At 45.5% G+C, this 27,418-nt stretch overlaps 1 protein-coding gene across 7 annotated transcripts in view; it reads left to right on the top strand.

Annotated features, from left to right (window-relative positions):
• The window catches only part of LOC142571445 (mediator of RNA polymerase II transcription subunit 12-like protein), a 222,155-nt gene that overhangs the window by 36,234 nt on the left and 158,503 nt on the right, over positions 1–27,418 (top strand). For 5 of the 7 annotated variants that reach the window (XM_075679795.1, XM_075679796.1, XM_075679794.1 and 2 more), the window contains exons 12-22: positions 198–297; positions 1,004–1,042; positions 1,156–1,514; positions 2,580–2,703; positions 5,102–5,514; positions 6,359–6,467; positions 7,663–8,036; positions 8,507–8,746; positions 14,522–14,685; positions 22,638–22,746; positions 22,835–22,965. In XM_075679795.1, the coding sequence (XP_075535910.1) occupies positions 198–297; positions 1,004–1,042; positions 1,156–1,514; positions 2,580–2,703; positions 5,102–5,514; positions 6,359–6,467; positions 7,663–8,036; positions 8,507–8,746; positions 14,522–14,685; positions 22,638–22,746; positions 22,835–22,965 (2,162 nt within the window). The remainder of the gene's footprint in view (positions 1–197; positions 298–1,003; positions 1,043–1,155; positions 1,515–2,579; positions 2,704–5,101; positions 5,515–6,358; positions 6,468–7,662; positions 8,037–8,506; positions 8,747–14,521; positions 14,686–22,637; positions 22,747–22,834; positions 22,966–27,418) is intronic. The other 2 variants (XM_075679800.1, XM_075679797.1) reach the window with 1 other exon arrangement.

Raw genomic sequence — 27,418 nt, 5'->3', positions numbered from 1 at the left:
AAAGGCATAGTTTGAAAGGAGAGTGTTTGAGAAAAAGATGACTTCACGCTCTGCATGAAGGCCAATTCCAGGCTCAACATAACGAATGTTTGGGCCCACAGATGTGTATGTGCACTGGCTGGGACCTTGTGTCAGAATCGAATTAACTGGAGTGTTGCTCTTTAGTGTCCCTTTAACATCGCAAATCAACTGCGCAGGTGCGGCAAGAACTGCGACGGGTGGAGCAGCAGGTGATTCAGCGGGGGCGGGCCGCCGAGATGCACTGGTCATGTGACAAGTGGCAGCAAATGGCCGCTGGCGAGTGTTTGCTGCATTGTCTACTGCATGCTCTGCACAAGCTGTGATTCAGTGCTGAATTCTTTGGCTAGGGGTATTCCAAGAACAGAACATGCATGCGGCTTCCTTGGTGAATTTATCCGTGTTTTCACTCGCGCATCCTAAACACTCAGCAACTGCAAAATTAGCAAAGGGAATTGTAAAGGGGTATGAAAAGCATATTTGATTTCCATTATTGTGCTTCTCCATGCGATTTACCTGCTGTTTTGCTGAGCATTTAAATATTGATCAATGTGACCTAATAGTATGGGCCCTGTATTTGAGCTCTACGGACAAATGCCTCTGAAAGAGCTGACGTAAAACATTAAGTTAACTGTCAAACTACATTTTGCTATCAGTTACAGCAGATTGTTGTTATCTTATCTTCTTCCTTTTTGGGCATAGAGGCGTGCAGGATAATTACTTGATGTGGGACGTTCGTAACCTATCTGAACATAGGAGGCAGAAGTGAACTTCAATGGGGTCACGTAATGTAAAGTAGCCTAGACAATCAGTAACTTAGCAAGGTAACAGAATCAATAGCAACTAAGGCAGCTGCAGTCTTAGGGCAATATATAGTCGCATAGGGCAGGGAGGATGAGAAATTCGCCAGTGCTAGAAGTGGTCAGAGTATTGATGTGCATTGTATTCTCTAATGTTGTAAAAAACCTATAGGCACTTTTTTTAGGCACCAAAACCAACAGCTTCATCGATCGGTTGATTGATGGTAAGGTACCACTTTTTATTTCAGCATGATGTTCTCCCCTAAGTATAGATATACTGGCTATATCTTTGGCTCCCAATTTTCTCAGACCTATATCACACATTCACGTCATGCAGGCACTACCATCACACGTGTGCTGGGAGTGCTGGATGCCTTGGACAGGCATAGCTTTGACCGTGTGGATGCCACCAACTCGCTGGACACACTCTACTCCAAGGTTTTCGCCAAAAGTGGGGACCCGCCCCAGCCCGTGGCCTCTGCACCTGGAGCCAGTCCTGGCCATGGAGTGGGGGCTGGAGGGGGCGGGAGCAACGCAGAAGGGGCGGGGCCACAGTTGTCTACACCTCCTCCGCAAGACGAGCCCATTGTGCGACTTCTGTGCGAGTGGGCCGTTACGACTAAGCGCAGTGGCGAGCACCGGGCACTTGTCGTAGCTCGCCTACTCGAGAAGCGCCAGAATGAGCTCAACATTGAGGTGGGTACTCTTTCTTTGCATTTGCTCGTGGTGAGAAACGTTTGCTTAAGTAGTGCCTAGTTGCCGTGGCTGATATCTGGGCCATAGGTTGGAAGAGCAGCATACTATGGATGGATGGGGGGGGGGGGGGGGGGGGGGCTGATTTGAGCTGTTTTGTTTGTCCTGCCTGTGCTTTTTCCTCTCATTACAAAAGAGGGGCTTTACTGTGCTTTTTATTTACCAGTGCCTGTGTGGCAACATTGGCATGATGTTATACGAAATCTGTTTCAAAAAGTTCATGCAGCGAGTCAGCAAAAAAGTGAAAGAGGGTGCAGCGATGCCACTTTCTCGTTCTTTCCACTTGAAAGGACCTGTTTGACCTCTAATACAAGCTGGACTGTTGTATGATTGGCAGAATTTTATGCGTGCACTTTTGGTGCAACTTACTTTTAGTCTATTGAAATGGAGAACAATGAACAGACGGAACAAAGTATAAATATCAGATCTCTTCTGAAATTGTACAAGAATGGTGCAGGAATTAGTCAAATATTGCAAATAGCTGATGGTTAGATGCATTGCAGCTTGTATAGCTTGAGCTGTGGAGTATTTCTGAAGTCATTTCTTTTTTTGTGATGAATGATACTGTAAAATTGAAAGAAACCTTCGTATCCACAATTCTACATACTGTGGAGCTTATGAGGCCTCACTTTGCCCAGGATCAAATGCCACGCTCATAATCTCCTTATCCTCACTCACCTATTTTTCCTTTGTTTTAAGCCCGTTGGTCATGGCAAGAAAGCATCAGACTAGGAGTACAGAACTCTGCTTTCAACCATGGTACCTATTCAGTTATGCTTAGGATTACTACTGTTGGCATCCTTCATATTGATGGCATTTGTGATGAGGCCTGCGATGGAGATGAATCTGTTGTTTACTGGTAATTTTTGTGGCAGTACTACCCTGCTGTGTTGATTCCTGAAAGACAGAAGGCATGCATGCTTCAGAAAACAACCACAGATTTAGCCTGTGGCTTGGAGCGTTCAGTGTTGGTGTGTCTTTTTATGTAACTGAAACTTGACCTTTCAGAAATACAATGACGCTGACCTGGTGGATGAGAAAGATTCTCAGGACTCGGGAATGGCGCCAACGGGTTTACCTATATTCCAAAACCTGCTTGTCAATTTCCTTGACATGGAAGCCCCTGTCCTTGGTATGCAGCTCACATTTTACAATGTCTTGTTGCTTTGGCTACCTTTTCACTTTATTTGTAATAAACTATTACTGAATTTTTTTATGTATGATGAAATATCAGAGAAATGGCATTGTCTGTTCTCATTACCAGCAGTTTAAAGTTTCATTTACTCAGAAGATGTGGTACTAGATGGCACATATGGTGCTTTTTAAACTGCACAAACTTTTTCGTAATATTAGGGCATTGATAAAGATGAATCTGTTATGATATAGAGATAATAAATGTAAGAACAGCAGAAGTGTTAGAAAACAAACCGATCACACATTTCATGCATTCAGAAACATTCTAGCTGTGATACACACAGCAACATGCACAAGTAGGCAATAAAGAAAAAAAAATGTTAGAGCTTTTGTAGCTTTGTTCTCCAGTAGTTTTCCATCACAAGCTCATTGCGTAGCCACTTTCTACCATCAAGGGAATGATAAGGGTGTGTGAATATTTGAAACTTTCGAATAATGAATACAATAGTGTCCTATTTGTAAATGCCAATATTTTTCTAGTACTTTCTGAATATTTGAAAATGTCAACTGAGCCCACTTAAACATAAAACTTGGCCAAAGGTATAGCAAGTTCTCACCCCCATGGGGATATAATAGACATAAAACATGAGAATTTTTGTGTGATGGGGCAGGCTATGGCTCTTAGGTAGCCATACATTAAAGGCTATGCAGCGATCATTCGCACTCTCTGAAGACTCATGTGCATGCGAAGAAACTGCTCTTTTTGCTTCTAATTCTCCATTTGTGTTTCATTGCATAAGCATCCTTTGGCAAGTACCCCAGCAAAATCTGTCTGTCACGTGAAAAGTGCAATGCCTTGGATCTGCACAAAAGCGTGTAATTTGCAAAGTTAGGACATTTGATTGTTATAATAGCATAAATGTAGATGGTTGGTTGCTTTGTAAGCGATAAGAAACAATGAAAAAAAAAAAACAGATCAGAGAGAATTTTGTTAGCAAAATCGTATCTGTAACACGAGAAGCGTGACACCTTGCCCACAGGGATACATAAGGCCCTGTAAAAAATGCATGGGGAAGCCTGTGGTAGGGGTGGGTCAACTGAAAATTGTGGGTTGGCCATTTTAAAACTTGGGGCCAGGCTAACTGAAATTTGGGGATGGGCCAATTTAAATTTGGGCATGGGCCAACTTTATTTAGGGGTGGCCAAACTTTGAATTTGGAAGTGGGCAAACTTAAATTTGGGGGTGGACCAACTTTTTCTGGGAAGTGGCCCAACTTGAAATTTGTTGGGCTACCTTCAAATTTGGGAGTGGGCCAAATGAAATTTGAAGGTTGGCCGAATGAAATGCAGGGTGGGCCAACTTGAATTCCAGGTGGGCCAACTTGAAATTTGGGGGTGGGCCAACTTAAGTTTGGGGGTAGGCCAACTGAAATTTGGGAAAAAAAAACATAAAGAAGTAGCAGCTGATCCAAAGAATGCTTTCGCATTTGTAGACAATTCTCAGAATTTTTGTATAATTATTTAATAAACAATGCTTCATAATGTACTATGTAATAACAGAAACTTGCTAACATTAACAAACTAAGATGCAAACATTTAATAATTAATGTGATAACGGCTATGCATTATTCAAAAATTATTCAATATTCGATTCAAATTGTTTCGACACTTTTCGACACAAAAAATCACTATTCGCACACCCTTAGGAAATTATTAAGCTAAGCAAGCTTCTGCTCAAATTTAAGGAAACTTGCCCGAAACTGAATTTTCATAGGGTGCCTAAAAAAGCATCAAGAGGAAAAATGCATATTCCCATGCCCCTGCAGTAGTTTATAACTAAGTACGAAGAGCAAGACTGACCTACTGTTCCAGTTAAACGATTTACGTTTACTGAAATCCTACTGTATATGCTTTTGCATTTTGCTTGACCGAAATGTATAAAAGTGATTGATTGCTTGGTAATGAAAGTGAAATGAAAAGTTTTGAGAGCTTTTTCTGGGCAAAAATGACTCGTATAATGCACCAATGCTATGGTTCGGGTGCTAAGTTTGAAAAAAAAAAAAAAAAAAACCTTGCTCTTCATTTTTTCTACCGACAGCCAACTTGTTTCCACCACATATGTGTTGAGTCCTGCAAAAATTGCTAGGCCCGACTCAAACAACTTGCTCTTGAATATCCTTTTAGGCCTAAAACAAACGTTAAATTCAAAAGACAAAAATTAAATATTTAGTTTTGACCTTTCTTTGCTTTCTTTAAGTGCTTTCTTTAAGAGCAAGATTTGCAGCTTTGTGTAGTAAGGAATCTTTTTGGTTGGTCACTGGGTAGTGGCCTTCTAGAAGTGCAGCCACCTGAGCGGCTGTTTCTTTTTTCTCATTCTCTCTTATCTTTGGGCACAGATGACAAGCCATCTCCTGAGAACCGGACGGCCTTTGCCAACCTTGTGCTACTGTTTGCCGAACTGATCCACTGTGACGTGTTCTCCCACGATGCCTACATGTGCACCCTGATCTCGCGGGGCTACTTTGCCAGTCACCCACCCGGGGGTGCCGGGCTGCCGAGTGTCATGGGAACGGGAACAGGCAGCATTAGTGGTGCCCCACGCGCTCCATCGCCTGAACCATCGCTCACGGGTTTCCTTGACCCCAACTTGGGTCCCTCACCCAGCCATGGGAGTGCCAGCAACCCTGGTAATGCTAGTGGCATGTCCATGGGTCTTGGACTGGGAGACTTGGGCATTGGAAGTCTGGGGGAGCCCTCTCGCCAGGCTGACTCGCTGCACATGTTCGAGCCGGGTGCAGTGAAGCATGAGGTGGGTGCTAGCACGTATATGAGATATTGTGCTCAAAATACTTTTGTGAGTAGTTTGGTATTTCACAAATAATTTTGCAAATCAATGTTAAGTGCTGTAACTTAAAAACTTTTGGGTGTCATTTTGTACTCTTTACCAGTATACTTTTCGAGATACTTTCAACTGCTGTTGACTACTTGCAGCTGCAGAAATGCATTGGTTTGTAAAGTACTTGACTCATGGACATATACTGTGGTTTTATGAACCATCATTGTTTTGTTGTCATCTGCCGATTTTGTGACATAATATTTCCAAATATGTTCAAGAAGAAGGGTGAGCTGTTAACAGCAGTGAGTGAGTGAGTGAAGGAACTTTGTTATGAGAGCGTGCAAAAATTTGCACTGCATTATTCACTGTGGTACTTTATTTTCTGGGTAATAGCGTATATGCAAAATTCTGCAAGTGCACTTCTCCACACATCTTGTTTGACCCACTCATGATGATGAGCATCACTTTATGATTGGAATAAAGCAGAAACAGATGATCTGTTGCCTCTATCCTAGTCCCGATCTCTTCTTTACTACATCCCCACCGTTAGCAAGCCTATCCTCAGCTCAGTAGCGCTATTAGGAGGAGATCGGCCATCTTGTGTTGGGCAAGCAACGTTACGTGTGTAAAAACCAACTTCTAGTATCTTGCGTATTCCCCATTACAGGAGAATAGCAGTTAAATACATTCAGCACTAATGAACCTGTGCACCTGGCTGTACCTTTACAATAGCAGCAAGTGGGAACATAATTTGTCAGAAAAGGTTGCATATTACTGTAGATAGATGCTGTAGGCCTGACATTTCATTTTCGAACAGGTTGGCTGGGGTGTTCAGATGGACATGGATGATGCCGGGCTAGATGCTGACCTGGATAACATCTTGCAACGCATCAAGGAAGGCCAGCAGAATATGAGTGACCAGCCTGGTAAGTTAAGCAAGGCTTGCCTCAGATACTATAGCTAATGATGAATACTAAGCTTGAGGTGAAGATAAGATGGTATTAAAAAAAAATTGTTCTAGGAGAGCCAAGTTGCAGTGTGTGTCATTATGATGAGAGATACATATAAGCTACGTGCTGCTTTGCAGCTCTTGATGAGGAGAACTGATTTGTACCGTACACATTTGCTATTTGGAGGAACCTCCTTTGGTTGTAACATATCACTTATCACTTTTCAGACATTAATCACTTCTTCGATCTCCTGCCAGCATGCCTGTCACCAGACTTAAACAAATGCATTTGTCTTTTCTTTGGAGAGCTGAGAGCAACAGAATGTGCAGAGGGTGTCTTTCTTGTAGTAAATATGGTCACAGAATCTGTCCAGATTTGATTTGATACTTTCAATTTGATTTGATATATTCTCTCTCACTCATGTTTTACTGAAATGTTGGACACACAGCTCACTTCATGTGACAGTGTTGTATAACCAGAGGGAGAAATGGTCAGAGAAGAATAAAATTAAGCGTTAAGGAGAGTAAGAAGCTTATCTCTTTAACAGCACTGAGAGGTGCCAGGGCTGTTGAAGAGATGCCGAAGGTGCTATCTCCTGCTTAAAGTGCTTATTTCTTACCTTCCCATGGCAGTGCCTTATCAGATTTTTATCATTGCCAATGTGGACACCTGAGACTGCAACAGGTGATGGCTTGAGATACTGTGCAATAGGTAGCGGTGATAGCGAGAATCATGGGAATCCTAATCTTTGTACACATTCATATGCTCCTTAACTTGAGGCTATTTCTTGATTCTACGGAACAGAGGGCAGTGCCACCTCTTGAATGATTAGACACTTTGTTTAGAATGAAGTATACACTTTGTTTAGCACTCGGTCAGATTGCAGTGATGCTTGCTTGGGGCAATGACCTGTCTCAGGGTTGCCAAGCGTGTTGCGCTGGAAATGCAGCCATAAAGCTGGTGTGTACGTTGTCCCTGTCCATAGCCACCTTTGCATGACTCTGACACTGGCATGACTGACAACTCCAGTGGAGAGCAGTAGTTGTGATGCTGTAGAATTCAGTAAAGGCATTCTTTTTCTGTCAATCTTCCTCTCATGTGCTTGCATTATCAAATCTTCCCATGCTCACTGTTCTGTATGGCTGCTTTGTCTGACTGCTCCCCTCTGCAGACTCTGTGGGCTCAGACAAGGAAGAAGGGGGCTCTCTGCAAGGCCCCACCACGCCCCTGGCCGAGACTCCAGGAGGTGGGGGAGCAGGGATAGGTTGCCAGCCTGGTAGTGGAGCCTCGGGCGGTGGTGGGGCTCCAGTGAGTGGGGTGCGCAGTCCCAACTGGCCCCTGCGGCACCTGCAGTACACCACACACTTCCCTCTGCCACAAGAGGAAGGGGGCCTCTGGTCTCACGACTGCAACCAACGGCACATTCTGCTCTACGGTGTGGGCAAGATTCGCGATGAGGCACGGCATGCGCTCAAGAAGGTCACCAAGGAACTACAGAAGCTGTTTGCGAAGAAGGCATCAATGGACATTGCTGACGGGGGAAAGGTGACTTACTGGGAGTGTTTGGAAATTGAAACTTTCTGAGAGTACGAAATTGGGCTAGTTCAGGGAATAAAACATTGTGAACAGCACAGATAACAAGACAAGAAATGGAGACGGAAAATGTGCTGGGATGACACAGAACTGCATGCCTGGTCTAGACTTAACATCCCTTTTTTTTTCTTTTTTTTCTGTGCTGTTCACCATGCAACTTCCACTCAAACTTTCAGACTGATTTGTTGTCAACCAAGCTGAATTTACATGGACGTAAATGCCTTGTGTGCAAATATAGTTCAAAGGGGCCTGGCAACTCTGTCGTAGATCAGCTAGGTACATCTCCTTATAATATGACAAGCTGCTTCTCATATTAGAGATGATAAGCTGCTTGTCAAAGATGAAATCTGCTTCAAGCAGATTTCATCTCTTTCATTTTGATACCTTGAATTCTACTGTGCTTCTTTTTTGCTGTCATTCAGGTGAAGCGACATGCTCGTGAAGGTTTCAACTTTGAGGCTGTCACAGCAAGGTTCCAGTCTCTCTCTTATTTCGACCAGCACGTGGTTGCCCTGACATGTGCTGCATCAGTGGTGGAGATGTTGGCTGGCTTTGCTGCAGGATCCTCTAATCACCTTCCCCTTGTGGACTACATTGCCTTTCTCTTTGACCTTATGGAGCTATCCTTTAATATTCATGGCTTGATCGAGTTTGGCCTTCAGGTGAGTATGTTCTGTGTTCGCATCCAGCCTTTCACTTTATGCCTCTTCACATTAGCCATTCTTAGCCATCTTGTTTGGTGTGCACAATGATCTATTGAACTTCTCAGTTAACTTGTCCTAAGCAAGAAATGCTTCTTGTTATTGTACCTTAGTGGTTTTGGTGGTTGGGGAGCACACACACACACACACACGCACGCACGCACGCACGCACGCACGCACGCTATATTTGAAGAGAGCTGGAATCATTGGGAATCTAATAAATGTGGACAGGAGCCAGTCAAGATTGATGGTAGATATCCAAGCACCAATAGAATTACAGTCGAATTTCGATAATTCGAACTTGAAGGGGCGCGAAAATTAGTTAAAATTAAAAGAAATTCGAATTAAATGAAGGACTTGTTTTTGAAGTATTCGTACACCATAGTACGATGGACAAACGATGCCAGTCGTGAGATATCATGATGCGCAAGCACACAGCGAGCGAGGACCACGAAACTGCTCACGCTGGCCAATGCTCGTTTCTCGATAATGGCAGAAAATGAAACTTCAAGGAGCGGGCTAAGCTGGTGTGGAGGCGGGTGCACGCAGAGACCGTTGAAGATGGGAGAGTTAAGAGGGAATTGAGAGGGAGGGCGAGGAGAGCATAGTTGCGAGGAAAGGCGGGAGGGCAGCAGATTTGCTTTCCCGGTGGTTTGCTGGATGGTGCTAATTACCTCTGCCACCTACTGCCACCGAAGCAACGGTGTTGCCGAGGCTGGACTGGGCCTCCGCTGCTGCTTCCCTTTATGTGCTTGCATGTTTTTTTCCATCGTCTGCTGACAGATTTGTGCTGTGTTTACCATCTTCGTCTTACGTTCTTAATGCGAGTCATGTCTTATCAAGATGACGAAGTCGTTGCGGCTGATTATAATCATGTTGGTGTGCTCCCTTCTGTTGCGGCATCGCCGCGCTCAAAGACGAAGGAGAATGAGGTACTGGGTGTCACCTTCGTGTCCTTTTATTCAGGCTCTGTCTTGTCGTACAGAATCTGATATCGCGCGCTGTCTCCAACAGCCTTTCCGTTGGGACGTCTCGGTTTAAACGCATCATTGTAGAAAAAAGAGAGAGAGAGAGAGAGAGAGAGAGAGACAGAAGAAACCACGCATTTTCGCTCGAAAGGCGAAGCACCGATTGATTGCGATAGCAAATTAGTGGATATAGCTGTACGAAGTAAGGATAGTAGTTTTAGCGGCCATATAAACTTGTAAACATTCGCTTACTAACTAAATTAACAGTGGTAGAATGTGTAAGCGTGACTGAACGAGGACATACGAAGAAACAGACACACAGAGACCGCGCTGTCTTTCTGTGCTTGCTTTCTTTCTACGTCCTTGTTCAGTCACACTTACACATTCTATCATGGATTTAAACCAACTAGCCAGCCAATGTGTTTCGACTAAATTAACCAGCACGGTGTCACATACGCACAGGTAAATATGAACACATCTCGCTCAATGAGTGCGGAAACTTACTGTCAAAATTCTGGAGTGAGGAATCGCGACAGCAGCAAGCGAATCGACCGTCGTGCATCTCTCGCATCAACGCATACAAAACGTCGAAAACACAGCACATACGAAGCTACTAGCTCTATGCGCACTCTGCAAACATCGCTGATCGCTTTGAAGATGAGGCCTGTGCATGTGCGTACTTTGGCCATGTCGCAGATTACTTTCAAGACAAACGAGCGTCGGCAACGCTATTCTACAGTGTCCGCCAAAGTCTTATGGCGTCCACGACTCGAGTGGCCAACGCCGTAGTAGACGCAGTGGTTGTCTCCACTTTGTACGGAACGGCGAGTGAGGAGGACATCGAGGCACCTTAGCAGCCATCAGAGAACACCCCTCCTTCCTCGCCTTAACCCCCTGCATCACGTGCAGGGGGGTAAGGCATATCTGGGCTGCGTTCCTCACTCGCTGACGCAACACTGAACTGCGTTCACTGGCACACCCTCACACGCTTTCACTCGCACATACAGCATGCAGCGCGGGGCGATGGTTTTGTCGCCCTTGTACTTTATATGGAACCTCTAGGCAATGCCATCGCCAGAAATGTGCCTGGAGTGTCTATATAATTGCTATTGCAATAAAAACAAGTGTGAACGAGACCAACCAAGCCAACCAAAAAAGCGCTAGTGAGAGCTGACGTGAGCAGATGATAGTGCAAAACAAGCAGTCTGGTTAAAACCAGATGCAAGTACAAATAGAGTGGTCGGGTGGGTCTGCACGATACCCGTTTCCCGCACGTACGTCACTGTAGGGGCCACTCTTAATGGCCTCCTCCTCTCGTGGCTCGCTTGCCACCATGGCAAGCTGCGAAAAATCGGCCCGGGGCTGATCCCTCCTGCGGCGCGCATTTTGCTGCTAGTGTGACTGGGGCATTACTTGGAAAGTATATTTAGCACCAGCGAACAAGGACAGAAGGGAGACGACACCACAATGCACTTCTGGCCTTGTTCGCTGACGCTAAATATGCTTTCCAAGTCAGTTTACCAACACGCCCAACAAATGGCAATGGGGCATTATGGCGCAACGTAGAAACGGCGGCCTTGCCATTTGAGAGAGTAAAATTTCCACCGTGTTTCTTTTTTTTTTTTTTTTTCCCGTGCGGTGTTGAGGTGTTTTTCCTAAGCTTTTCCTCTATGGCAGGGTCAGAGCAATGCTGGTCGGAGCTGGCACCGCATGATTTGGCACGCTGCTGAGAGCATTGTCGGAGCGCGGTATGGTCGATTTAACTGTCACAAATCACAAATGCTTGCGCGTTTGAATCACTGGGCGTTTTCGCCCATTGGAATACACATAACTTTGACCGGGACTACGTCGTCAGTTCGAAAAAACCGGAGGGTCGAATTAAGTGTGTTCGAATTAACGAGATTTGACTGTATGTGAAATATCAGTGGGAAGTAAATGTAAACCATTCATCCGCTACATGCAAAACGAAAACCTACTTCTCCAGGAGTGGGAGAACTAGGTTCTTCCACTCCTTGGGCTAATATTGACTTGCGTACTTAATCATCTGTTTCTCGGGGCTGCATTTCACCCTCTAACAGCTTGAAGTTATCATTCAGTTAAAACATGCCTGCATGATTGGAACTTGCTGGAATGTTATCGATGGTACTATCCGTTGTCTGTTGTCACCGAACCTTGCGTAATCTGACTGTACGCGCGACGTGGATTGTTTAGTACTTTCTAGAAGATACGTTGGCACCAGTGATTACTATAACCTTTGATGACTCATGTATAAAAGCCAACACACTTGACTTATAGATCAAATTTTGCCGATTGCCAACTGTGTTTTCCGCTATCGTTGTGCTTTGAGTGTAGCCTGTTTTTATGGGCACAGGCTTGCCCAAGAAAACTTAGTTTTGTCATTCACAGTTTTACTACTGTGTTCTTTACCGTCACTACTACATGACATGTGGTGGAAGTGCTTTGCGTTCATGTACCGGACGCCTTCGCAAGGTCGTAATCCAAGCCCGAACCCGGAAGACAACACCAACGTCGCCAAGGACCAGCGAGGTAGCCGCAGGCTGCACAAGGACTGCTCCCAGAGCACTGACTTTTGCCTGAGATGACCAGGAAGATTGTCGCCATGTCAACAACAACAATGGCAGCTTCAGCATCCCCAAGTGTGCTTAAACAACCCAAGGAGCCACCTACCTTCTGTGGAGCTTTGTCGAACGATCCAGAAACCTGGCTCGAGGCTTTCAAAAGGATCTCGGCCTTCCACATCTGGACCCCTGAGGATAAGCTGCGCCATGTGTACTTCTGCTTGGAAGATGCCATGAGGACATGGTTCGAGAATTGGGAATACACCCTTACAACGTGGGACCTGTTCCGCACTAACTTTCTGACGACCTTCACGAGCGTTGTCCGGAAAAAAAGGCCAAAGTTCAATTGGCACCCTGAGTCCAGCTACTCAGGGTGCCAGAAGAAACTACTAAGAAAGTTCACCTACTCATGCATGGTTCGAGCGATAACTTTTTGGCTGAATGATATGAAACCCACCGAAAACCGTCCAGCAGTTTCTCCGCGAGGCCACCAGCATCAAGAAAACTCTGGAAATGCAGAACCGGCAATTCAATCGCCGCATGATCCCAGCAAACTGCGCTGAAGTTCAATCATTGGGCATCGACGACCTGTGCAAGACCATCAGAATGGTCGTGAGGGAGGCACTTCAGAAGTTGTTTCCTTCCTCACAGCCTCAAGTGGCTTCGATTGCTGACGTTGTACGTGAGGAGATCCAACAGTTACTCAGGCTCTCTCAATCGCCGTAGTCTTAGCCGGAAGCGATGACGTACGCTGTTGTAGCTCGCCGTCACAGTCCCCTTCTGTTCCTGCGCCAGGGCCTGGTAATCCCGCAGTTCCGTCTTCTACCGCTGCTACCACCAGCACACCAACCCGACACCCTGCGCAGCATTCCAAGGAAGACTGACATTTGGTGCCCTTGACCACCGTCCTCTCTGCTATCACTGCGGAGAAGCATGCCACGTCTACTGCCGGTGCTCATACCGTGAGATGGGGCTATGAGGGTTTGCTGTCAATGTGCCACTTCCGCAGCTTGGTGAGTGGCCACGTGGCATCGCCGCAATGCAGTGGCGACTCCAACAACCTTTGCGTTCCCTGTCACTAGGCTACCTGTTGCCGCAGCGCCCACCATACACTGGTATAGCCCTGGTCCGGTCCTTAAAGCCAATATCCAGAAAACTAAAAGCAGCAATCGATGGAGGTGTGGTTACTGTATGTTGAAATGCCGAAGTTCCTCCACTGCCAACGACTGCGCTTCGCAAGATCTTTCTTGATGACGCAGCAACGACACAGCACCATCCTGATGTAACCTGGGAGCCAAGGATACACCGACAGAAGAAGACCTGATGACGAGATGTATCAGCTACAGAACAATGCGATGCAGCCGTGATGCGACACCATGACCCAGTTCTAATGCAAGATGAAGAACCACTGACCTCGACATGCTTCTGGATAACTACACTGTCACTGCTCTAGTAGACACAGGAGCCGACTGCTCCGTCATCAGTGGACCCTTCGCCGCCAAGCTGAAGAAAGTGAAGACTACATGGGATGGTTGTCATATCCGGACAGCTGGCAGACACCTTATAATACTAATTGGAAGCTGCACAGCAAGAGTTACAGTGCATGACCGGACTTATGCTGTGACCTTCGTTAACCTTCAAGAGTACTTGTGCGACCTAATTCTTGGCATGGACTTTCTGTATCAACACAATGCAGTCATTGACCTAGAGTCGAAGTCGATAACGCTGTCCACAGACCAAGCAATACCGCTGGAGAGGACCTCCAGCCAGCGTGCCTTGAGAGTCCTAGTGCTGCTTTGGTCTTTTACGCAGCTCAATTGTGCTGCTTCGAGGTTTGTCTGAATTAACCGATGTGTGACCAAATACGTCTGAATTAACAAGAGTTTGATGCCACTAAATATTGCATACACCTGCCGGGACCAGAGGACGAGTTTGAATTATCCAATTTTCCAAATTAACGGTGGTCCAATTCAAGAGGTTTTACTGTATAAGGTTTCAGGAAGATATTTTTGAAAAAGTTTACAGTGCGGCTAGGAAAGCGTGGCACTCAGTGTTTTGTTGACAGCAAATTTTTTGCACTAAGTTAGCTAGCTGGTGTACACAGGGGGAGGGGAGGCTGACTGAACTGATGTCCGGTTGCGACCTGTGGCATCTCACAAATGATTGCCTTGTCTTGTGTATCGTTTCAGTTGCTGAAAGAGCTTGTTGAAGTTGAGAACCAGCTCGTGCAGAAGAACTCTGCTCTGAGTGGAACATATGCAACGTCTCTAGGCTTGTACATTGTAGGCCTCTTTTATAGGTACCATTGCTGCCTGCTTGTGTGCCAAGATTACACACTACAAGCGTGTGAAAGGTCAGTACTCCATCAGGTAGACTAGCTGAGGGGATGTCACACTACATCTCTTATCGATTGTACTGGTCACTAAAGCACCGGTGGTATCTAGTGATAACTCTGCACCGCTAACATGACAAATGCTTTCCTTGCCTCCTGTAGAAAGGCATTGTACTTTATAAAAATTTAATAACATTTATAGTATTGAGTTTTTGTACAGCCAGCATTTTGACATGCTTTCTTCTTTGTTTCAGTCTGTGCTTTGGTTTCTGTATGCTCTCAGTACTTGATTTTTTTTTTTTAGTACTGCAGTGGTGGAACAGCTGCGCCAATTGTGTCAAACTGTGCCAAGAGCAGCCCTGTGCGCAATCCTGCGCCAAAATGGTATTTTAGCAGTAAATTGCGCCAAGCCTGTGCCAAACCATGCATAAGAGCGAAACCCTCCTTCTGTTCATGCTTCGCAGCTAGCGAAATTGAAATCAAAACCAAGAGCACGCTATCATCATCATCGTCATCATAGAAGGAAGCAGAGACCCGTCTATAGAGTTTCTCATTATATAGTTAGAAACTCTATGGACCTGTGAGTCATCCAGTTTGTCATTCGTGCATTTTTTTTCTGATGGACATACAATGTACATGTGCCGCTGTACTGTCCTGCTGGTGCTTTATTTCGGATCTAACCCGCATGGTTCCAAAGAGTTTGCTGAAGGAGAGGATATCGCATTCTAGCATTAAAGGCAAGCTTCTTTAACGTTTATGAGTGAAGCGGGGCTTTGGAAAAGAGCTGTGCGATCAGAATCGCATGTGGTGCGTAGTTATGAGTAGTATTAGTGAATGAGGTCGAATGTAGTACATGGCTAAAGCCGCCGCTTTGATGGGTTCCGCCATGTTCGTTGACGGAAACCTTTTGGGTTGAGTTTGGGTCGTTGCGCTGTTTCGGTGGAATAGCGTCGCTGATGTAAAAGCAAAACCCTATTTGCATCTTGCACACATGCAGTGGTGCTGATGCTATTTTTCTTTTGCGGCCGCATAACCTTTGCGGCTCTATTGACAGCTCCCTAGTGTGCGTGGCGTGACGTGAGTACATTGCGTGATGTCATGTTCAGTGCAGGTGCGCGTACTTCATTGATCTTGCAGTGAGCCTTTGCCCATAAGCCGTGGCCCTCGCACTGTGCTGCGTCTTGGGTTAATAAACGCGTTTGTTAATAATCTGTTGGTGGTGCCTTCTCTGCGCCGTATCAATGAACCCGGCTGCGCCCTTTGTGTGCCGCAGTGTGGAGAACCGCCACATCCTTTACTGACCGTGCTTGCAGGGTAAGCCTTACGCAAACCCATCTTCACAACATGTCGACTATATCAGTTAAAATTTGAGCACGTGCTGGTGGGCTAATTGGTTATACATATAACAATGAAAGCACCGAATAAAACAACTGACGAAGGAAGGCGACACGGGACAACCAGTTAGGCGCCTATGTGGTTGTCCTGTGTTGCCTTTCTTTATCCGTTGTTTTATTCGGAGCTGTCGTTGTAATCAAGTTAAAATTTGCATGGTACATGGTAAGCATACGTGCCTTGAAACCTGCACCATAAATGCTTGCTGCTGCGTCAAATCAGCATTTTACCTGCACCACGACCTGTGCCGATAGGTGATATGGCTGTTCCACCACTGGTACTGTGAAAAGAGAAGAACAGAGTGAATGAGCTGTTCAACTGCTGGTTCAGCCTGTCAGCTCCTTCCAGTTTTTTTTTTCCATTGCCTTGGCCTGCAGTTTCACGGCCTGCAGTTGCCAAGCCAACTAGACAAAATTGCAGTTCTTAAGCATGATTTTTAAAGCGAAGCTTTCTTTGCCTCTTCCTTAGACTTTTCCACTGCTGTGGCTTCTGCTGTCTGTACACTGTGTCAGGGGGGGGAGGGGGGGGTGCTGAGCTTGTATACAGATGACAGGCGCGAGTCAGAGAGGAGAAACTCGTTTTCACCCGACCTCGTCGAATGTGCACAGTGCCCTCTGGAGCGCCATCTGGAGCTCCCTGGCTGTCGCCACATTAGCTGCTTGACAGCTGTAATTATCCGTGCCTCCCCTCAAAAGCATTGCAGAAACTGCAGCGCTTCCCTTTCTACTAACGTGCGAGGCCATAGAACTGTAGAGAGAAGAGGAGAGGGAGGAGAAGAGGCAGTTCCCATACAAGAGAGGGGGAAAGGTGACGTGAGAAGGCAAGAAAACCCCACTGCTATACGACAGCGGTTGTGGGGAAACAGGATAAGCTTAAGTTCAAGGTACGGTATACATAGTATGTTGCTGCTATTTCTGAAAAATAAATGCCATGCAAATATGGCAGGGTGCAGCGGTGGCGTAGAGGTAGAGCATCCGCCTCGTGTGCAAGAGGACCGTGGTTCGAATCCCGGTGCCGCGCAATTTTCCACCGAAATACAAAAAAAAAAAAACAAACCCCGCCTGTTGATCAAATTGCATAAACAGGCCTGGAGTGCTGCCTGATGCCGGTGACCAGAACCGGTAATGCACTCCCTCACCAGAGCAGGATTGGCAACCCTGGTGCAGTACTTGGCCACAACCTCTCCTATATGAATACAACAATCAAACCCCGGCCCTCATTCCCCAGCAGCTGCAAAGCAACTGACCACGGCGGCGGTCAGACCTGTGATGCAGCAGAGGGTACTAAGAATCCCTGGATCCGGACAGGCCACCATTGTAATCTTAACCTGGCAACGTTTAATGCTAGAACGTTGTCTAGTGAGGCGAGTGTAGCAGTGCTATTGGAGGAATTAGATGGCAGTAAATGGAATATAATAGGGCTCAGTGAAGTTAGGAGGACAAAAGAAGCATATACAGTGCTAAAAAGCGGGCACGTCCTGTGCTACCGGGGCTTAGCGGAGAGACGAGAACTAGGAGTCGGATTCCTGATTAATAAGAATATAGCTGGTAACGTACAGGAATTCTGTAGCATTAACGAGAGCGTGGCAGGTCTTGTTGTGAAACTTAATAAGAGGTACAAATTGAAGGTCGTACAGGTCTAAGCCCCTACATCCACTCATGATGACCAGGAAGTCGAAAGCTTCTATGAAGATGTGGAATCGGCGATGGGTAAAGTAAAAACAAAATACACTATAGTGATGGGCGACTTCAATGCCAAGGTAGGCAAGAAGCAGGCTGGAGACAAGCCAGTGGAGGAATATGGCATAGGCTCTAGGAATAGCAGGGGAGCGCTATTAGTAGTCTTTGCAGAACAGAATAATATGCGGATAATGAATACCTTCTTCCGCAAGCGGGATAGCCGAAAGTGGACGTGGAGGAGCCCGAATGGCGAGACTAGAAATGATATAGACTTTATACTCTGCGCTAACCCTGGCATCATACAAGATGTAGACGTGCTCGGAAGGTGCGCTGCAATGACCATAGGATGGTAAGAACTCAAATTAGCCTAGGCTTGAAGAGGGAACGGAAGAAACTGGTACATAAGAAGCCGATCAATGCGTTAGCGGTAAGAGGAAAAATAGAGGAATTCCGGATCAAGCTACAGAACAGGTATTTGGCTTTGACTCAGGAAGAGTACCTTAGTGTTGAAGCAATGAACGACAATCTTATTTAGCATCGTTAAGGAATGTGCAATAGAAGTCGGTGGTAACTCTGTTAGACAGGTTACCAGTAAGCTATCACAGGAGACGAAAGATCTGATCAAGAATTGCCAATGTATGAAAGCCTGTAACCCTACAACTAGAATAGAACTGGCAGAACTTTCCAAGTTAATCAACAAGCGTAAGACAGCTGACATAAGAAAGTATAATATGGATAGAATTGAACATGCTCTCTGGAACGGAGGAAGCCTAAAAGCAGTGAAGAAACTAGGAATTGGCAATAATCAAATGTATGCATTAAAAAAAGACAAAGCCGGCAATATCATTACTAATATGGATGAGATAGTTCAAGTGGCTGTGGAGTTAGAGAGTTATACAGTACCAGTGGCACCCACGACGATAATGGAAGAAAGAATAGTCTAGAGGAATTTGAAATCGCACAAGTAATGCTGGAAGAAGTAAAGAAAGCCCTGGGAGCTATGTAAAGGGAGAAGGCAGCTGGGGAGGATCAGGTAACAGCAGATTTGTTGAAGGATGGTGGGCAGATTGTTCTAGAAAAACTGGCCACCTTGTATACGCAATGCCTCATGACCTCGAGCGTACCGGAATCTTGGAAGAACGCTAACATAATCCTAATCCCTGAGAAAGGGGACGCCAAAGACTTGAAAAATTATAGACCGATCAGTTTACTGTTCGTTGCCTACAAACTATTTACTAAGGTAATCGCAAATAGAATCGGGAACACCTTAGACTTCTGTCAAGCGAAGGACCAGGCAGGATTCTGTAAAGGCTACTCAACAATAGATCATATCACCTGATTGATATTCACATATCAATCAGGTGATAGAGAAATGTGCGGAATATAACCAACCTTTATATATTGCTTTCATTGATTTCGAAAAAGCGTTTGATTCTGTCGAAACCTCAGCAGTCATGGAGGCATTACGGAATCGGGGTGCAGACGAGTCGTATGTAAAAATACTGAAAGATATCTATAGCGGCTCCAAAGCCATTGTAGTCCTCCATAAAGAAAGCAACAAAATCCCAATAAAGAAAGGCGTCAGGCAGGGAGATATGATCTCTCCAATGCTATTCACAGCGTGTTTACAGGAGGTATTCAGAGACCTGGAGTGGGAAGAATTTGGGATAAGAGTTAATGGAGAATACCTTAGTAACTTGCGATTCATTGATCATATTGCCTTGCTTAATAACTCAGGTGACCAATTGCAATGCATGCTCACTGACCTGGAGAGTGGGTCTAAAAAGTAATCTGCAGGAAACTAAAGTAATGTTTAACAGTCTCAGTAGAGAACAGCAGTTTACGATAGGTAGCGAAGCACTGGAAGTGGTAAGGGAATACATCTACTCGGAGCAGGTAGTGACCGCGGATCCGGATCATGAGACTGAAATAATCAGAAGACTTAGAATGGGCTGGGGTGCGTTTGGAAGGCATTCTCAGATCATGAACAGCAGGTTGCCATTATCCCTCAAGAGAAAAGTGTATAATAGCTGTGTCTTATCAGTACTCACCTACGGGGCAGAAACCTGGAGGCTTACGAAAAGGGTTCTACTTAAATTGAGGACGACGCAACAAGCTATGGAAAGAAGAATGATAGGCGTAAGAAGAGAGCAGATTGGGTGAGGGAACAAACGCGAGTTCATGGCATCTTAGTTGAAATCAGGAAAAAGAAATGGGCATGGGCAGGACATGTAATGAGGAGGTAAGATAACCGATGGTCATTAAAGGTTACAGACTGGATTCCAAGGGAAGGGAAGCGTAGCAGGGGGCGGCAGAAAGCTAGGTGGGCAGATGAGATTAAGAAGTTTGCAGGGATGAGATGGCCACAATTAGTACATGAGCGGGGCAGTTGGAGAAGTATGAGAGAGGCCTTTGCCCTGCAGTGGGCGTAACCAGGCTGATGATGATGATGATGATGATGATGATGAAATATGTCAAGCGGGCAACACATGCAGGGCATGAAGAAGCAGAGCCGTATTATTTAAAGCGCACCGCAGGGTCCAGGAGACACTACGGAAGCGGTCGACCGTTAAATCAACACTGCTATGCCTGCCGCGTTAGTTTTGTGGCTATGGTATTGCTAGAGGTCGTAGATTTGATCCCAATCGCAGCAGCCGCATTTCTATGGGAGTGAAATAGAAAACACATGTGCACTTAGATTTGGGATATGTTAAAGAACATCACGGGGTGTGAAAATTAATCTGGAGTCTGCCACTATGGCGTGGCTCATTATCTGAGTGGCTTTGGCACGTACAACCCCATAATCCAATTCAAGTTTAATACTTCTGCCACAATGCGATGTGCCATGTCAGGCAATGACAACGCTCAACCCTCTCAGAGTTTGTAAAATATGGTGCACAACAAGGCCTCAAGCAAACATCTCTCTCTGCATGTTCTGTGTGCAGACAAACAGCAGTGATGCAGGCAAGGTAACATTTAACATCAACTCGCCACTCTCATGTTAGCCTAAACGTTGAAGAAATTGAGCTTTAGCTGTCAACACCACCGCTAATTATCGTCAATCAAAGCATCCCAATCCCAGCATGGAAAGCTTCACTTACATCGATTCCCAAAGTGCGTAGGATCTGCCTAATTTTGTATTTTTCTTTTCTTGGATTATTGCACACATATCAAATGCAGTACTGTAGTTGATACAGTACTGCATACAGTACTGCAATGTAGTTGAAATTTCAGCAACTGCTGCACGTTTTCTCTCTCTCCTTTATTTTTTTTTAAAATGTAGTTCTAGGTTTCTTATTTAGGGAGCATTCAGGCTTCCTCTCACCAGGACGATTGACTACAGCAGTATTATTGTACAGTAATCACATAGAAAAGTTACTGCTATTTGAGAAGCTATGTGAACAATTTATTAATGTCTGTATTTGATTTGTTCCTGTTGTTTTATGCTCATACATTTGATGTGGTTCAGAAAGCTCTACCACCATATCCACGGGAACTGTGCCTGACATGCTTCTCGTATTGCTCCTTGCTCTTGTATTTTTTTTAGTAAGGTTCGGTTTCATTTTTGAATTGGAGTAGAATTAAGATTGTAATGTGCATGCAAATTTGAATGCACCTTTCATTAAAAGTAAGTGCACGTCAGAGTTGTGCAACTATGCTATTTGTTGAAGGGGATTATTATAAAATTATGATAGGTTAGCAATTATGTTGCTGCCAGCATTTTACACCAGCAGTTAGGTAGAATATAAAAATTACATTGTTAGTTTTGCATGCTCTCTGGTTAGATACTGCGTCACCAGAGGGTACTACCAGCATTGTTCTTGCTGTACACATCTCCGGTTACCCAGCAAACTGCAGATGCTAAAACTCTAATGTCAGGATCATAATGTGTAGTGGACTTCTGCACAATGAAGCATTACGATGGTATGGCGCACAGGTTTCCCACCAAACTAGCACCAAACTAGCAGAAGCAACAGGAGCACAGATGGCATGGCCGATAGTGCGCTAGTGTGCATCACAGGTCTCTGCGCTCACAGGATCATAGCTGTTTACAAGCGTGCTTCTTAGCTCACGGAGCACCAAGTTCTCTTCAAAATCGAAACTGTGACTGGTCATGAGATACAAGCACATAACTTAGCAATCGCAATGCACTGTAGCAAAGAAGTTTCTTTAGCGGTTAAGAGACTTAGAGGGGGTAGTTGGTTGGTGGCTTGATGGAACATGGTTATAACGGCGCATTTTGAGGACGGGACACAGAAAGAATGCAGCAACCGTTTTCTGTGCATTTTTTCTGTGTCTGGTCCTCAAAACGTACTGTTACAACTATGTTCCATCAAGTTTCTTTAGCATGGTTACTGGTTCAATAGCTACTCAGTAGGTGCAAGAAATGGCACCCCAAGAATTTTGTGTCAGTACTCTTTAAATGGATTGTGTTGTGGTGACCTCCGTTGCACTGCTTGATCTCATGGGCTGTAGTATCAGCACAGTGGTATCATGCTTTGCCACCAGGTGGTGCCAGTTTTTCTTTTTTCAGCTAGGACACACTGTGTCTGCCCAATACAAAGAGCCTAGCCGCACTTCATCATCATCATGAGATTTCGTGACGTTTGTTTCTGGGAGGGGTACTAATTAGTTGTGATATTTGATGTAATCAACCAAGTAATCATTTTGTTTATACCTGTTTCAAAGTAAAGAAAAACAAAAGTGGTGGGAGTTTTGAAAACTTGAGAGAAAGGGTGGTCAACCTTTCGAACGGAATGCTAGGCTTGAAGCTGCATGGACAGAAATAATATAGGGCTCAGATCATAGTATTGTCTAGCAATCAATCGGGTTTTCGTTACCATGTTCAAAAATGGTTGTAGGGCTTCTCTAACTGTAGCAAAATTTTTTTTTATTGTACAGTTTGTGCAAGCTAGTGAAGAATGTTGCCAACCCTGCAGAATGCACCTCTGCAGAACGCTGCGTACTGTGCTACCTCCATGACCTGTACTCTTCGTGTTCCTACCTCAAGGTGAGCAATATCAATGCATATAGTTTCTTTTCTTTTTTTCTTTATCTGTCAGAGTGCAGCACTGTGGTGTCTCCTGTCCTCATTGCAGTCCAAACATTCCGAAATTTTTGGCTCTTTCTACTCAAAAGTCAAGCAAACACTGTACGCCCCTCAAACACCGTCTTCTCTCAACCTGCTTTGGAACAGTTCGTACATGATTGAGTGTGTAAACAACCCCAGGTAAGCTGATTATATTGGTTCCAACTTTTATGCATTCTATGACAAAATGCCATTGTTCACTTAGTGAGCCAAGCAAACTTGATGAGATGTCAGCAAAATGATTTCATATGGTTTTCTTTTTTCTTGACTTGAGTTTAATGAGTGTCCTGAGCATAGCAGAGTGTGAATTATTGGTTGATTTAATATCCCAAAGCAACACTAAAGCTATTAGAGATGCCATAGAGAAGGGGTTCAGATTAATTTTTTTCAATCCGGCATTCTTTACCCTTTCTGTGTCAGGGACGAGTATCACTCATTCAGGTGCTTTCTTTAAAATATGCCAGTGAGGACCCTCACACCTCCAGGGATTTCCTTTTGTCTACTGAGTGCCATAGATGAGTTTGCAGTGGTTTCATGTCTTTTGTTCTTTTTTGTTTTACCTTTTTTCCCCCTCATGTAAACAATTAGACCTGGGAAACTCTAGCGAATCATGGTTGGGGCTCGAACTTACTGCTGACGATTGCAAGAAACATTTAGGGCCTCTGGCTGCCTTTCTTTCGTGGACAATGTTCGACAAAAATGCTGTGTCGCTGCGCCTCTGTGACTTCCTTTGCTCGCCATGCCTTCAATTACATCTCATCACATCGAAGAAAACAAAAGCATGCTTGACTTCGGTTCAAGCTTCATATTGACTGTTTCTTTGGCCTTACTTATTTGCAACCCAAGAATATATATATAAATAAAGAGTGATAGTAAAGGACACTGTAAAATAACGAAATCAGTCTCAATAAATCAGGCATATAAAGTTTGGGGCATTTGGTCGTCTAAAAAAAAGTGGGCACAGAAAGTGTTTAATGTGTACGTAAGTATACTTGTTCCTACTCGTTCCTACTGCGCTCTAACTCGGTTTGCAGCAATGCGGAGCTCTCTCGAGATTGGAGCCAGAGAATGTTTCTATTGGCTCTTAGTCGTACTCTGAGCACGAAGGTTCCCAGCTCCAGGCACTCTGAGCTCGAACACGGTGCTTTGAATGAACCAGGTGAATGTGCTCCAAGTGCTTGGTTTCAGCCAGCCAAATGTAAACTGCACTGCCAAAGCGCTCCTTCGAAAGCAAGCAGTTGAATGTACCCTAAGTACTCAAGCATTATTGCATTTTTTCTTCACCGAAATGCGGCCACCACAACTGAAAATTGAACCTGTGACCTTGTGCTCAGCAGCAAGATGCCATAGCTACTTTAAACACTGCAGCAAGTAAGGCAGTGGTTTTGAACTACAAAAGGGGGGTGGCAGGAGGTAGTCCTAGTGCTGCATCATGAAAATTCAGAGCTGGGAAATGGGAACGCTGGAGACATTGCAATGATGAAGAGATGGCATTGCAACTTTGCACTGTTATTTCAGCTAGATTTATGAACAGGGTGTGAAAAAGGCTTCTATATTTCTACTATCTAGCTCATTGATGTATGCTCCTATTGCATAACTAGACCAGGGTTTTTATTCACAAAGCTTCTCTTCTGTGCGAGCATTTTTTCATTGGCCAGCATTCAAGTGCTTACCACTTACGATAGTTGTTACAAACGACGACAGGTCGACGCATTCATTGCAAACATTCCCTTTATTACCACATGCAACACCACATCACATGCAACACACACACACCCTGCACCACCTGGCGACATTCATTTTCCTTCCTGTGTCACAGCTGCACTCGCCCCACGTGGTCCCTCCACTGGCAACTGCAGTCAACTGCGCGTGCGGCCTCCAAGAGCTGCGTCTTGCCTCGTCTCACCTGGAGCTCTCAATCTGCTTATGCCACCACTCTCCTCACAACCCTCCCCCCTCAAAACATGAAGCAATAAGGGATGAGAGAAGCTGTGGTTCATGGTAGAGCACCAACTGGTCTGCATGGGCAATAGTTTGGAGATATTCCATAGTAAGGTCACTCGAAACAAAGTCATTGTCGCCTAACCTGCTTTACCATGTGATAAGGTCCACATTGCCAACTTGGCTAAGACACCCTTGGCAGCATTACTTAAGGTGGGACTAAGAGTACGAGGTCACCATCTTTAATGATTGTTGGCTGCTGATGATGGTCGTAACTGGGCTTATGCGCTTGCCAAGTAGCTGCTTGATGTTTTGAGTATACTTGAGGACCCCTTCGAGGCACTGCTGGAGTTCTGCAGCAAAGTTCTGCAGCAGTGTGCTGCTGCACACCATGCCTTTGCGGGTTCACCATCACCTGTGGGTTCCCATGTGGCGCGGAGCTCATGGTCATAACACAGCAAGGCTATACAGTCGGAACCCGCGATAACGAAATTCTCGCAACAACGAAACATTTTCGTATCCTCGGTGAACACCCATAGAATTCAATGCATTTCGTACCTCTCGTCAACGAAATGTCGCTGTACTGCAATCCCGCATCAACAAAATTTGCCGGAACATAGCTCCGCATATTGCATAAGGCTAGCAGGCACCAACATGTGCTCAAATGCGATTGTTTTGCATTAAAATTGCGTAAAATACCACCACATTACACTTGTATGGGTGCCGCCATTTTTGTTCACAAAAACAACCAAGCACTGGAAGCGATCAGTGTGCTGGAAACATGTCATGGCCGCCATCTTGTTTGTTGATTGCCCGTTCGAAGCGGCACCATGAGTGGCACGTACGTTGATAACAACGTGACGACGGTGTTTGCATGCCTACCAGGCGAGATCGCAGATCGTTGTTCGAAACGCGTGTTCAGTTTGCGTTCCTCGCGGCTGATGACTCGGTGAGGCCTAGGCCAATTGCGTGAGGCGAAACTGAATGCAAACTGGACCCGCGTTTCGAACAGCAATCACTTATCGCGGCAATGCACTACGTAATGTGCGCCTTGGTGAGAAAAATGCAGCAAAAACAGAAATCCACATACCACCTACATGGAATTATTTATGGCGCTTGAGATGGCGGTTGCGGCATATGGAGTGTCACGCATCGAGCTATGATTGAGCGATGGTCCGGGAATGCGCATCCCTTGCTTCAAGAACGCTGGTTTTGGTGCCACCCGACAGGCATCGTGTGCGGATTCGGCGCCGGACGTAGATTTGCACGAGAGGGCCAATAGTCGGATCGTTTGCCTTCGCGTACACGAGATACGATCACTTTTGTGATCGGCACCGGACGCATCGGCGCCTACGGGCAACAGCATGTGCTGGAGAAATGCGGCTGCATGCGCTGTTGCTCTGCGTCCGGTGTCGAGTTATGCAAAATCTCGCAAAGTGTTCGCACCTCCAAAAGCAGTTGATCGAGAATACTGCAGCAACGGCAGTACAGCCCACTGCGGGTCGGCGCATGTGGCACACTTTGTACTGTCGGCAGTGCGGTTCTATTTCCTCGAGCAAAGCTTGCAAAGTAGGCTAATGGAATTTGGACAGTAAAGTTTTGTTCTGCGATGCATTACCTATCTGTGCTGTCTCTTTTCGCAACAACTAAATTCTTGTGAAATCAAGTTTATATTCGGTGACTGCACTCTCTGCAGTATGCATGACAATGATGATATCAGGTGTGTGCTAGCCCCAGTCCTTGTGATTGGAGCAGTATGCTCCTGGGCCCTGCTTAATGGTGCCATTGTGGATCTCGACGATTTATCCCACTGGTTGGTATGGCACAGTGTGACGCTCCTTGATGCCCCAGTCTTTTAGGAGATTGCGCCATAAAGTGTTCACGAAGGGATTCCCATTGTCACTTGAGATGGCCACAGGCGTGCCATGGTGACAGAAAACTGCAACCATACACTCAAAGATTTTTATACTTGTTGCCACTTGCAGAGGGAAGATCTCTGGGAATGTAGTGAATTTGTTGATAGCTACCAGCAAGTATTTGTAGACATGAGGTCCAGATGGTGAGGGCCCAATAATATAGACACTAAGCTCTTCCATTGGCCTGTGGCCCACTCACTGTTCATGAGGCCCTCAGGCTTCTGGCATCGATCTTTTGAGCACTGACAGACAGCACAGCACTGCACATACTTTGATACGTCAGCCGGCATGCCACGCCAGACGAACCAGGCTGAGACACGTCTCATAGTTTTGAAAAATCTGACATGGTCTGCAGTGGGCTGGTCGTGTGCTATCTTCAGTGCCAGGTGTCGGAGGTGATCAGGTAGTCATGATACCTTCTTGTTGCCTCTTTGCTGAAGCAGCTTTCCGCTTGGTTCCAGTTCTGTTGTCTCTGCCAGATCATGAAGAAAGCGGTGATTAGGGTCCGAGCTTCAGGGACCACAGTCTTCAGTTTTGAGAGACAGCAGTCAAGAGCCTGCGCTTGGATGAACTGTCCTGTGTCGCCTAAGAGTCTGGCATCCTCTTCCAAGGCAACTGCTACTTGCGCAAATGTAATTTTCGCTTCAGGTTCTGGAGCAGCGCTGGGGCATTGTCTCATGCAGGCTATCACTTGCATGGTCTTCACACTGGAGAAGAGCTCTGCTTAAGGCACTTGC

Source organism: Dermacentor variabilis, chromosome 2 (assembly GCF_050947875.1).
Source record: "Dermacentor variabilis isolate Ectoservices chromosome 2, ASM5094787v1, whole genome shotgun sequence".
Classification (NCBI taxonomy): domain Eukaryota; kingdom Metazoa; phylum Arthropoda; class Arachnida; order Ixodida; family Ixodidae; genus Dermacentor; species Dermacentor variabilis.
This window is presented reverse-complemented; position numbering and strand designations above follow the sequence as displayed.